Raw genomic sequence first — 12,916 nt, 5'->3', positions numbered from 1 at the left:
ATTAGGTGACTAAGTGTCAAAAGCCCTGACACAAAACAACTTTTCTTAAAATTACTTAACAACTTCCAGCAAGGATATTTAGATAAAAAATAGAGATGGGTCCTTTGGTGAGATACCCTTACCAAGATAAAACTGAAAAAATGGAAAGCTACATTTTTTTAAAACTCCCAAATAGGCGTAAGCCAAGCTGCCTCATTTAAACTTTGACAGCAATAGTAGCTCCTTTGTCTTCAGGCCAGTTCAGCTTTCCTTTTACTCCTCTCTAGAGTAGAGACAGGCTTGGCAGGGCCCCATCACTCATTTGCCCCACCCCCACAGGCTCTCGAGGCCAGACCAGCTTCAGGTGACTAACTGCCACATCAGAACAGTGATCGGATCAAGAGAAGAAAAAAATGTGCCCTACATAAGCAAGGCTAGAGGTGGATGCTCATCCAGAAAATAAATATCTCCAGTGGTTCACCTAATCCAATAACAACCTCTAGGCTTGGAAGTAAAATTTACTTTTCCCTTGAAAGAATCCCATCTGACCAGCAGCAAATTAGAAGAGAGGACAAGTCTTATATTTACTAAGAGAAGCTTCTGCATCAGGAAGGGACGGCTGGGATAAAATAAAAGTTTGAAACGGAAGCAAAGAGTTCTTAGAATAAAGAAATCTGGTTTTCCCCTTCCCTGAAATATTCTTTTATTTATTTTATTTTATTTATTTGACAGAGAGAAAGAGAGGGAGCGAGAGTGCACAAGCAGGGGGAGCAGGCAGAGGGAGAAGCAGACTCCCCACTGAGCAGGGAGCCAGAGGCAGGGCTGGATCCCAGGACCCCGGGATCATGACCTAAGCCAAAGGCAGATGCTTAACTGACTGAGCCACCCAGGTGCCCCTAAATTTTCTGTTTTTAAGGAATTCATAAAGACAAAAATAACAGACTTTACCTTAGTCACAAACTTACAACTTTTCCACCAAACTTCCAAATCAACTTTTAAGTTAAAAAAGATTAGAGTGACTATATCACCCTGAAAGCCTACTGAAACTCACAAGAGTCCTCACATTCTTTCCAAAGAACTAACAATAATAGCTACAATTTATTGAAAATTTACCATGTAATAGAACCTGTTATTGCATTTAATCATCCTCAATAACCCCATGAGGTAAGTACTACAAACGTTTCTCATTTAAGGCAAGGACACCAGCCTTCTTAGAAGGTTTAAGAAAACAGCCCACAACCTGGGTAGGTAGGAGAGTCCCAACTGAATTCCAAGCAGTCTTGATTAAAGAATCTTCACTCTATCAGTTTACAAAAGAAGTGACAGGCTTTTATGGGAATAATAAAGCTACCACATGCTGACTGCTCAGAATTATGCCGAGTGCAGTATAAAGCATCTTAAATGTTATTTCATTTGGTACTTACACAACTTTGTAAGACAACTATTATTATCCCCATTTTACAAAAAAAATAAAATAAACTGATGTTTCCTTTCATTGCAAAAATAAATAACTCTGCCCAACTTCAACAGCCAAGTAAAGAACAGAGTGAGACAGTACTGGGAACAAGACCTCTCTTTCCAAGCCATATGCTCTTAATCATTTACACTGTTTATTGGGCACTTTAACTAAACAAAGATGATTTTTATAGTCATATTCAAGTATAGCTTTTTACTATCGGTATAAAGTGAATCTTTTCTTTAAATGCCATTTGCTCAAAGTCTTGTGGTTTATAATCTCCATTTCTGCTATTAAAGTAAATGATTAAAAAATAAGTGATTTTCAAAAAAAAATTATTAAACAGGTACTGCAATTATGCTCTCATAAATGATTATGCCCAGCAAAATTATCAAATTAGGAGACAGCAACCTGTTCCTTGGCAAAGCCTTGACACAGGACTTCAGATATCCTAGAGCTAAGTCACATTGCCAAAAACTTATTTATAAATTAGAAGAAAATGGCTTAAATAAATCTATATAAAGTATCCATACCACCACCCAAGATAAACTACATATAATCTGACACACTTTAGTAGCATAAAGCTATTACAGAATTATTCTTCTCTTAATGACATCTCAATTTATCATTTGAAAGTGCTATAGGGGCACTTGGGTGGCTCAGTCGGTTGAGTCTGCCTTCGGCTCAGGTCATGATCCCAGGGTCCTGGGATCGAGTCCTGCATTGAGCTTCCTGCTCAGCAGTCTACTTCCCCCTCTCCCACTGCCCCTCCCCCCAGCTCATACTCTCTTCCCCACTAGCTCTTTTTCAAATAAATAAATAAATTCTTTTTTTTTTAAATGATACACACTATTTTCTGTAAGATTTTCTTCCTTAGAAATCATAGTGGTCCAGAGAATCAGCCTCTGTACCACCTGACTGCGAACACCAATGTTAAGCTGGAAAGACACTCGCACCAGCAAGAGTAATACAATCTCTAGTTGTATCCTAAAGCTAAGTACATCTGGATATACAGTTAGATATTATCCTTGCTTTGGATGACCCCATTTGGCAAATAATTGAATGAGGAAAAAGAGCAAACACACATTAATTTTTATAATAAATAGTTTCATAAATAAAGCCAGCATGCTAAAAACTACACTTTCAGATTTTTAGAGCAACCTTTTAAAATTATTTTATAAAATATTTCCATGAATCAAAAACTATTTATTTATAACTGAAAAAAATTCAAATTCTTCTTAGAAATTCAAAAAGTGAAATATTGTAAGTTATATATGCATTTCACATAAATGCTAACATTTCAAAAACAAAAACTCTTTTCAGATTGTACAGTCATCTAAACAAAAAAAAAGAAAAGAAAGAAAATAACTAATAACCAGTAAACCTGTTTAAGGATAAGATCAGAAGGAGATACAAACAACTATTCCTATTAAAATGGACTACCAGCAGATCTAACAGGTGATACCACAAAGCTGTGTTTCTTAATATTTGTATTACAGGTTCCACTCAGAAGCTGATGAAAGCTGTGGTTCATCTTCCCAAGAAAGCTTGTAGCTATATGAAATTTTGTACATAATTCTGGGGAGAGAAGAGATTCATAGCAATCCTGAAGCCCATACTTGGACCTTCTGAATAGAGCATGAGCAAATACTGATTAAAGAATACTGGGAACTATACTCAAAGTATGATATGTGTCAATTTAAAACTTTCCTTTTTTCTTGCCTTTTATTTTGTCCCTTGCTTCTATTTACCAGCCAAAATATGATCATTAGCATAGAACTTTAAACATGAAGTTTGGTTTCTCTGTCTCTGTCAACTGACCCCCATAGATCATATACTTTTTATAATCTCATTTTTTCCCCTCCCCAAACCTGAATGGTATCTTGAATCTTAGAATGAAAATGGTCAGATTTCTAAAAACACATTATCTTCCATGGAAAACTTGAATGTCAGAATTTCCAGTACTTCTGAAAGCAGAAATGTCTAATTTTTATACAAAAGTTCTCTTTTAAAATTAAGTTAAACACACCGATTAGTAAAGAGATAACAAATATGCATACAGTCTTATTTTGATGTATAGTAATTAAATGAAAATATTTCAATTATCTTGGGAACAAAAACTAGTTATAGCTTGTTTTGTTCAATGTCCATTAGATATAAAGGCAGCCCAACTGAAAAGAAAAAAGACTGACACACTTTCTTTAGAGGCCTTATCAAAATCCATAACTTCTACAATCTACAACATTTAAATATCAAAAGATAACTAGGACTATGGTTTCCACTGCTTACTGTGAGTGTCATATAGAATACTTGAAACAGCTTTTTCTGTGACACCAAAAGGAAGGCAGGAGTTTTATTTTTAAACAACTCATCTAGAACAAAAGTTTGCCACCATTTTACATTTATCTATTACTAAAAACTTAATATAGCATACCTGTATCTTGTTTATAGCCATATTTCACAGAGCAACACAGCAGTTAGCATTTTTCACAAATATAAAGTATAATGCTACTTCCAAAAGTTACACGGCCCTAACTTCATCCTAAATGCCAGTTTTTCAATTATTCAGCCAAAAATCTTCGTGTTCTCCTTGACTCTCCTTCCTCTACATTCAATCCTACCAGAACTCCTGTTGGGTCTACCTTCAAAACAGATCTAGACTTTGACCACTCCTCACTTACCTCACTGTGGTGGCCAATATCCCACCAACATCATTTATTAAAATAGCTTCCTAACTGGTCAGCTTCTATTCTATCTTCAACTTGCCTTCAGCCTGTTTCTAACACAGCAGTCTGCGAGCCCTTAAAAAATATAATGAAACTCTGCCACTCTGTAATGAGACTGCATAACTCCTTTGCTCAAAACTCAGAGTTCCTATGAGAGTAAAACTCTATTTCTATCACAGTAAAACTCTGTTTCCATCAGAGTAAAAACCACAATCCTTAACAAAGGCCTTCAAGGTCCTAGGTGATCTGATCTGCTCTGCCCCCAAGCTGCATCCCCTTTATCTGTCTGACCCACCCCTCCTGTTCTCTTCTCTCCTTACTCTAATCCAGCTACCTTGGCCTCTGAGCTGCCTTTAAAGCCACATGACTAACTCCTGCACATCCTTCAGTCAAGTATTTGTGCAAATGTCTTCTCAATATACGTACCTGACCACCTTATTTAACGCTATAACTGTCCCAACCCCCTCATTTCCTACCCTCCTTATCCAGCTCCCCTCTTATTTCCATACTATTTTCCACCTAAGAAATTAGATGATGTTTACTCCTCTGTCTGCCCCCCCACCTTAAAATGTGAAATCCACAAGGCCAGGATTTTCTGTTTTGTTCACTGATACATCCTAAATAGCTAGAACAGAGACCAACACATAAGTGTTCAATAAATGTCGGATAAATTTTTTAAGTGTCCAAATTCTTGGTGGCCATGTGATACAATGGCACAAAGTATCTGAAGTTAAACACTCAGCTCTCAACAGGGTTACCAAAGATAGTGTTACTACCCTGAAAACAGAAAGATCCACGCCTAGGACCAAAGAAAATTGAAAATATATGTTCACACAAAAGCTTACATACAAAAGTTCATAGCAGCATTTATTCATAATAGGCAAAAAGCAGAAATAATCTACATGTCCAACAGCTAATAAATGGACTAGCCAAATGTGGCACATCCATTAAATGAAACATTATTCACCAATAAAAAGGAATAAAGTACTGATACATGCTACAAAATGAACCTGGAAAATATTATGCTATGTGGATGGCTCAGTCCATTAAGCATCTGCCTTCAGCTCAGCTCATGATCCTACAGGTTCCTAGGACTGATTCCAGAATTGAGTCCCACATCGGGCTCCTAGCTCAGTGGGGAGTCTGCTTTTCCCTCTGCCCCTCCCCCCTGCTTGTGCTCACTTGCACTCACTCCCTCGCAAAAATAAATAAAATCTTAAAAAAAAAAAAAGAAAAGAAAATATTATGCTAAGTGAAAGAAGTCAGGCACAAAAAGCCACATGTTGTATGATTCCACTGATAGGAAATGTCCAGAACAGGCAACCCCTAGAGACGGAAGGTAGATTAGTGACTGCCAGGGGAGGGACAAAGGCGGAGGAGAACAAGCAGTGACAGCTAATAGGTACAGGTTTCTTGTTGGGAAGACAAAAATATTCTGCAGTTAAACAGTAGTGACAGATCCACAATCTTGTGAAAATACTAAGTATGAAGTGTACACTTTATTTTTTTTAAAGATTTATTTGAGAGAGAGCATTAAAGAGAGAGAGCTTGAGTGTGTGAGAGTATGGGGAGGGGCAGAGGGAGAAAGAATCTCAAGCACACTTCCTTGCTGAGAGCGTGGAGCCTGATGCGGGGCTCAATCCCACAACCCTGAGATCATGACCTGAGCCAAATTCAAGAGTCGGATGCTTAACCGACTGACCACCCAGGCACCCCTGCACTGTACACTTTGAAAGGGTGAATTTTATCTCCTTTCCTAAAATTAAAAAACGAAACAAAACAAAAAAAGATGGACAGGACTGCTCAGCTCAATGTTCATGGCTCACTAATAAGGGGAGAGTTGGGAATGCCTTCTTGGCTGTATTCATTCAATCCTAAGAATCCCATCCACCAACTAATCACAGAAAACATATTTTAAAAGGGGAAGGGGAGGGACTAGTCAACCATAAGTAGCAGCAAGCAGAACTATTTCTTCACATCCAATCCAGTCAAATCATATCATCCCCACCTGCAACACACCCACCTCTCACACCTGGTCCACCGCTGCCATCTCTCACCAGAGCTAACTTGGCAGCCTGGACACTGGTGCCCCTCCTTCTACTCTTGCTCTCCCACAGTCTATTCTCTGAACAACAGTTATCAATTAAAAATGTATATCACTTCACTCTCTTGCTCAGTGACTCAGATCCTTCAGTGACTTCCAATACACTCAGACTTTACTCTAAGTCCTTCCCATGGCCTACAAGGCCCTATACTCTACTGGTCCTTCTGATCTCTCCAGCCTCATCTCCTACCACTCCAGCTCTGTTCCTTAAGGTATGCCAAGGTCAAACAGGCCAAAAACATTCCTCCCAAGGACCCTAGCACTTGTATTTTCTGCCTAGACCACTTTTCCTCCAGATAACTGACTGGCTCACTGTATCACCTGTTTCGCATGATGCTTAAATGTCATCTCCAAAAACAGGCCCTTTATTAGACTTCATCTAAAGTTAACACCTTCTGTCACTGTAATCTCTTATCTTGATTTTGCTTTACTTCACAGCACTTATCACTTTTTTTTGCTTGGTGTCTCTGTATCCTAATTTAAAGTGAACTCCATGAGAGGAAGAACTCTTGTTTTGTTTACTGCTGTATCCTCAATACCTAGAAGCATGTCTGGTACACAGAGGGCACACAATTACCTCTTCAGTGACTGAATTCACAGACTGAAGTAGCAAAAATACATTCTTCAGTGAAATATGTACTCATCCAACATGCTTTTTTAAAAAATTACAATAGACAAAGAATTAGCAGTTTAGACAGAACACAAGTCAGTATTTTACAAAACTACCTGTTCATCAAAAGACCACAAATTCATAGGACAAAATACATATGCCACATTATAGATGTAAATCCTTTCAAATAATACAATTTAAAGTTAACTATGAGTTAACATTCACACTGAATTAACCAAGCCTCGATTTCTCTTCATCCTACCTGCTCTCTTAATCTTACATTTTAACTAGAGGATGTGGACATCCTACAGGTCCCTTCAACACTCAAAACCCTGCACAACATCTTTACTTCAGTGCCAACATACTTCAGATGACAATAATACCAAGCTCATGCCCCAAGACAGAAATTTCTTCTTCCCACCCTAGGGCGAGTTACTAGGTCCTGAATTCTATTTCCTGGATATCTCAGATCTACCCACACTGCATTAGTTCAAGCCCTTACCCACATCTCAGTTGGACTTCTCACCTGTAATCTCCAGATCTTCCATTCATATCTCCCCTATGACATACGACAATACTACCAAAGTGACCTCTCCAGAATATAAATCCATCAACTTTACTCCTTTCTAACAACCTTCAGTGTTTCCATGTACCGTTCAAGAAAATTTTCAACTCCCTATCTTAGCCTTCTCCCATCACTGCCCTCCTATTCCCATCCCAAACACATCATGCTTTAAGTTAGGCACAGTGAACTAAGAGTTTCCAAATACACGATTTTGGGGTTTTTTTTTCCATTTTCCAACATGTAGTCCCCTTTCTGTCTCAAACACTCCTTTCTACCCTTCTTTGTCCAATGAAAGCTTTAACACTCAGCTTAGATGTCAATTCCACCAGAGAACTTTCCATGACTCTGATTTAGATGTCCTCTTCTGTCCTCCCACAGCACTTACCACAATTACTATATACTGCAGTCAACACTTTTATAATTCAAGATGTGCTGTTCTGCTTTATTTTTCTGTGTCTTCTACTAAATTGTGAGTTCCTTGAGGGCAGATCTGATAGCTTATTCACCTTCATTCCACACTGCCTGATGCATGGAAAGGGTTGTTGTTGAATGATTTATGAAAGAGGGAAGAGGAAGAAAGAAGGGAAGAAGAAGGGGATAGAGAGAGTAAGGGTAGAGGGAGGAAGGGAGAGGAAAGAAGGAAGCGAAGAAAAAGAAGGAATGGGGGGGAAAGGAAGGGAAAGGAGGAGCCACAGAAAGGAAAGGGGGAAGGAAGGTGGGAGGAAAGGGGCAGGGGAGTGAGAACATTCACACAAGCAAAGGGCATTTGTAATCAATCCATCATTTTTATGTGTTCTAAAATCAGTGGTACAGAAGAGAAGGATACATCTATCTGAAAAAGCCCATCTCTCCAAGATTCTAAGCACAACCATCTAAATCACTTATCCCATAAAGTTTCTGAAATCTCCAGCCTCTCCAGCTTCTCCTACTTCACTTGAAAATTTACTGCAATGTAATGAGAGATGTTAATAACGTGCACAATGTATAAGCAGAAAACAGTCTTAGTTAGAAAAAAAGCAGGAAGTGAATCTGACATAATTAAGTCTTGGAATCATTTACAAACTTTTAATAATCTAGGATTTCCTGAAAATGTGCTATCACTGACACCGAAAGATCTATAGAAAGTATAAAAAGTAAATCCAACGTAACCCCAACATCATGACCTATGTTAAGAACAAAACTGCTTTTGTGTTACTGTGCTATTTCTCAAAAACACACCGGGCAAAAATATTACAAGATAGAATATACTAGTGAGTAAAGGGGCTTTATTTAAAAAAACTCTTGAGGTACTACAGCAAAATTGTTTCTAAAACATGTAACATTTACAATGATATATACATTTTTCTGTATTTTGGGACTTTAAAGCAACAACCAGAAAAGTATTACTAAACATTCTTTCAATGACATCAATACACTGTCACTTAATAAAATGTAAAAATTTCTTGTGACTAATAAAACAGATAATAAAAACTTAAAACCTTGCTTCAAAGTACAAATATGTTTGGTAAGGTCTGATAAATAGCATAAATCCTTCTATAGCTCAGTTGTCATTACAATTTAGAAACTGGGAACACAAAAAAAAGAGAAAATGTGAGCCCAATATAATCACTATTAAATACTTCTTGAATTGCAACTTTGTTAAAGCAAATACCAACCATAGGTACCTCTCAATGTTCACCATGTAAGAAATTAAGTTATAAGAAATAAGCTAAGTTTGTAGTACTGCTGATTATCAGTAGACTCCCAATGAGAAGACTCACTATACATACAATAACAGGAAGTTCTTCTTGTATAAAATTAGAAATTTACTTTAATAACTCCTTCCTTTCAACATTAGTAGTACCCTTTTTTAAAAAGGCAATGTTAATGGAAATGCTAAGCACTTAAAATTAGTAGTTCTAAAATGATACCAAAAAATTTGCATTTGCCTAATATTATGACACTTTTAAGGCTAAAGGTTCCAACGTACTTTCATTTTTTAAACACGCAAGTTAAAAAAAAAAAAAAAGGAAATGAAAGGAAGAAAAGGAAAGAAAAGAAAAGTTAAATCTTAAGGACCTTCAACTTACATTTCTTTTTTTTTTTTTTTTTAAAGATTTTATTTATTTATTTGACAGAGACAGAGACAGCCAGCGAGAGAGGGAACACAAGCATGGGGAGTGGGAGAGGAAGAAGCAGGCTCACAGCAGAGGAGCCTGACGTGGGGCTCGATCCCATAACGCCGGGATCACGCCCTGAGCCAAAGGCAGACGCTTAACCGCTGTGCCACCCAGGTGCCCCTACAACATTTCTTTTAATCAAACATTAACAGAGTACCAAAAATGTGCCAGGCACTACACTGGGAACTATGACAGATTGCACTATCTATCACAAACTAAATCCTCTATTATTCAGCTTTTGAATTTATTATCTGTTATTCAACCCAACACTTTTCTTAAGAAATTCTCACCCAACACCAAGAAGATACACGGTTTTTCCTAACAAATTCACTTGTCACTGTTTTACGCAGGTCAGAGTTATAGCTAGTATCTGTGACTAACAAAAGGGATCTGTCTCTGAAACATCATTGATTATTTTTTTCATTTACATGAAGGTGAGACAGGAATTCAACAGATATAAACTGTTTCAGATAGTTTATAGCACCCTAAACACAAGAAGGAAAAAACTAAAAAAAAAAACAAAAACAAAAAACAACCACCTAGCCTAAACTTAATTACTTTGTATAGCTGATAAATATTTAAGTAGTCACAGCTTTTTACTTTCTTCCAGGAACACAAACATTACATATTTTCATTTAGATGCAGTACTATAAAAGCAGTCAATCTGAAGAGAAAAAAACTTGTTTTCAAATAATTCAAAGGAACCATCAAAAGCAAACAACGTTTACATTTTCACATACTGTTCTATGCATTTCTCTACTTGTGAACACACCCTACCCTATCAAGCACTTCTGAATTTGTCATGGATGAAAAATATCTCTAGTCTCTAAGTTCCACCAGTTGAATCTAAACAGGTCAGATATCTAAGGCTTTCTATTCTCCAATGCACTAAAAAATGACAACATTCAATTACATAGCCTCTAAAAAAAAACCCTCTACTTTCACTGCCATAATTTCTTCCACCAACTAAGTAAATTCTACTTTTTACACACTATCCTCCATTCAGTTAACATGTTCACATTTAAGAGGAACCTGGTCATGGGTTTTCCACATCAATCCACATTGGTTTTATCACAACATCTGACAATTTACAGACTAAATGGATTAACAAAGAAAAAAATAAAAAACCATATAATCCTAAATTCCAGGAAAATACAAGGAAAAACTGCTATCTGAGTTGTGTAAAGATCATGAAGATTCTCTTTAAAAATCTTTCAATGGAAATTATTTTCATGGCTAACCAAATAGATCTTCTGCTAAAAATTCACGGTACTGTTCACACAATGAGATTTTCTTTCATCAGTGTAATCGCTAGAACCACAATACAGTTCAGTTTCTGGAGTCAGATTACTTGACCTGCTTTCTCTGTTTTACCTTCAAAACACTTTATTTCATGCAGTTACTCCTGTCTCACCCTGCAAAAAGAAATGTTCTATATGGGAGAATTATGCTCAGTGCGACATCCTGTAAGTGGCCCCAACTCCACAGCAAAGCCGACAGAGAGCCACACCACCTGACCCCCATCGTCTCCCGGGAAAGGGGCTCGGGCACCAAGCCACCAAACACACCTTCCTCGGCAAAACTCGGAGGCCCCACACACGACCTCGATCAAACCCCCCTAGTTCCCCAATTCTAGAACCCCAGAGATCGTTTTCCGTAAGCAATCTTACCTTCATGATGATTCCGGGACCGCGATCCCCTCGAAAACACCAGATTCACCTGCACCTGGAGGAGAAACAAAAGACACCCAGTCAACACCACAGGCACCCCTCTGCGCTGGCGGAGGCGGAGGGAACCGAGCGAAGCCTGAACCCCGAAGAAAGAGCCGTAGCGGACGTCAGCCCCCGAACTACGAAACGCCGATGAGGGGCTCCCTGTGGCCTCGCCAGCCCCGCAAACCCAGCCACCTACACAGCTCGGCAGTTTCCCGTCCCCATTGTCGGGACCCGACGGAGTTTCCCGTCTCCGACAATGACGCCATTTCTGTCAGAGAAGAAACTCACAACAAGCCCGGGGGCCGGCGCGGGGCCGGCTGTCCTTCCCGAGGGCCTCTGGGCCCGGCCGAGCGGCTCGGCGCCCCAGAGGGTCAAGCAGCCCCGCGTCCGAGCCGGAGCAGGCCCGGGCCCGAGGGGCCCCGGGTGGGGGCGGCGAGAGGCCAAGCGGGCCGGAGGGCCGCGGGCAGGAGCGACCCACCGCACGGCCGCTGCCCACGTCCCGTTCCGAGGCGGAGACCAGCCAAGTGCAAGCGGGATCCCCGGCTGCCGGGGCGCGGGGACCGCCAGACGACCGAGGGGCCGCGAGGCGGCACAGCCCCCCGCGCCGGCCCGGGCCCCCCACCGCGGCCCGGAGCCGCTAAAGCGGTGAGTGTGCGGCCGCCAGGCTGGGGGGCGACTCGGACTCGGCAACTGCACGGGGGCGGGGGCTCCCGGGAGGCCGAGGCCCCGAATCCGGGCGCCCGGCGAGACCACCGAGCGATCATCCCCTGCTCCTCGGCCCGGCCGGGTGACTCCCGAAAGGACCCCCTTACGAGACCGCAAAAGCCTCAGAAAATGCCCCTACCTTCCGCGGAGGCGAGCTCTGACCCTGGCACGTCCAGAGTTCCCTCCCCTACTCCCCCCCAAAACCAGCAGGCCCGGGGGAGAGATGGGGGAAGAAGGGCGGCGGGTCCAGCGGTTGCTGAGGCTGAAGCTCCGGCTCCTCCTCCTCCCGCGGCGGCGACTGGTACCTTTGTTTGGCGGCCGCTCGGGCTCCCTCGCTGGGGGGAGGGGGGGACGACGAAAAATCCCTCCCGGACTGGAGGTCCGGGCCCCGAATCGCGCTGCCCTCCAGAGGACGGCGGCGCCAGACCCTCTGCGGCTCCCTCCGGGCAAAGGTCCAGGCGGTGGCCGTGGCGGCGGCAAGCTTAAGCTCAAGAGTCTCCCTCCGCTCCGGCGCCCGAGCTCCTCACTCCGGACTCGACTGACGGGCAAACATCGCTTCCCCCCCCCACCCCAAGTGCTCCCCCTCCCTTCTTTCTCCCCTCCCCTAGATATTTTCCCCTCCCCTACCTCTTTCCCGGATGGCCTCTTAGACGACCTCGGATTGGCTAGCATCCTTTAGAATCCGCCCATACCCTATTCTTATTGGTCCCCGGGATACAAACAACGACGCCATTTTCCCACCACCTCTATGGAAACAGAAAGTTACGCCTCAAAGCTTCCCGGGAAGTGTAGTCCAACCTCTGCGGCCAATGCGCAAACCCTTCCCCAAGAGAACTGCAAGACCCGCAATGCCCCGCGTCTGCATGAGACAAGAAGTGGGGGGGAGGGGAAGGGGCG

The 12,916-nt window shown here is 41.4% G+C and overlaps 1 protein-coding gene across 6 annotated transcripts in view; it reads right to left on the bottom strand.

Moving 5' to 3' along the window:
- Positions 1-12,593, bottom strand: part of ARID4B (AT-rich interaction domain 4B) — a 146,548-nt gene extending 133,955 nt beyond the window's left edge. For 5 of the 6 annotated variants that reach the window (XM_034662494.1, XM_034662496.1, XM_034662497.1 and 2 more), the window contains exons 1-2: positions 12,159-12,593; positions 11,270-11,324 (exon numbers count right to left, since the gene is read on the bottom strand). In XM_034662494.1, coding sequence (XP_034518385.1) covers positions 11,270-11,275 — 6 coding nt within the window. In that variant the 5' untranslated portion in view covers positions 11,276-11,324; positions 12,159-12,593. The remainder of the gene's footprint in view (positions 1-11,269; positions 11,325-12,158) is intronic. The other variant, XM_034662495.1, reaches the window with a different exon arrangement.
- Positions 12,594-12,916: the final 323 nt, after the last annotated feature.

Source organism: Ailuropoda melanoleuca, chromosome 6 (assembly GCF_002007445.2).
Source record: "Ailuropoda melanoleuca isolate Jingjing chromosome 6, ASM200744v2, whole genome shotgun sequence".
NCBI classification, from domain to species: Eukaryota; Metazoa; Chordata; class Mammalia; order Carnivora; family Ursidae; genus Ailuropoda; species Ailuropoda melanoleuca.
This window is presented reverse-complemented; position numbering and strand designations above follow the sequence as displayed.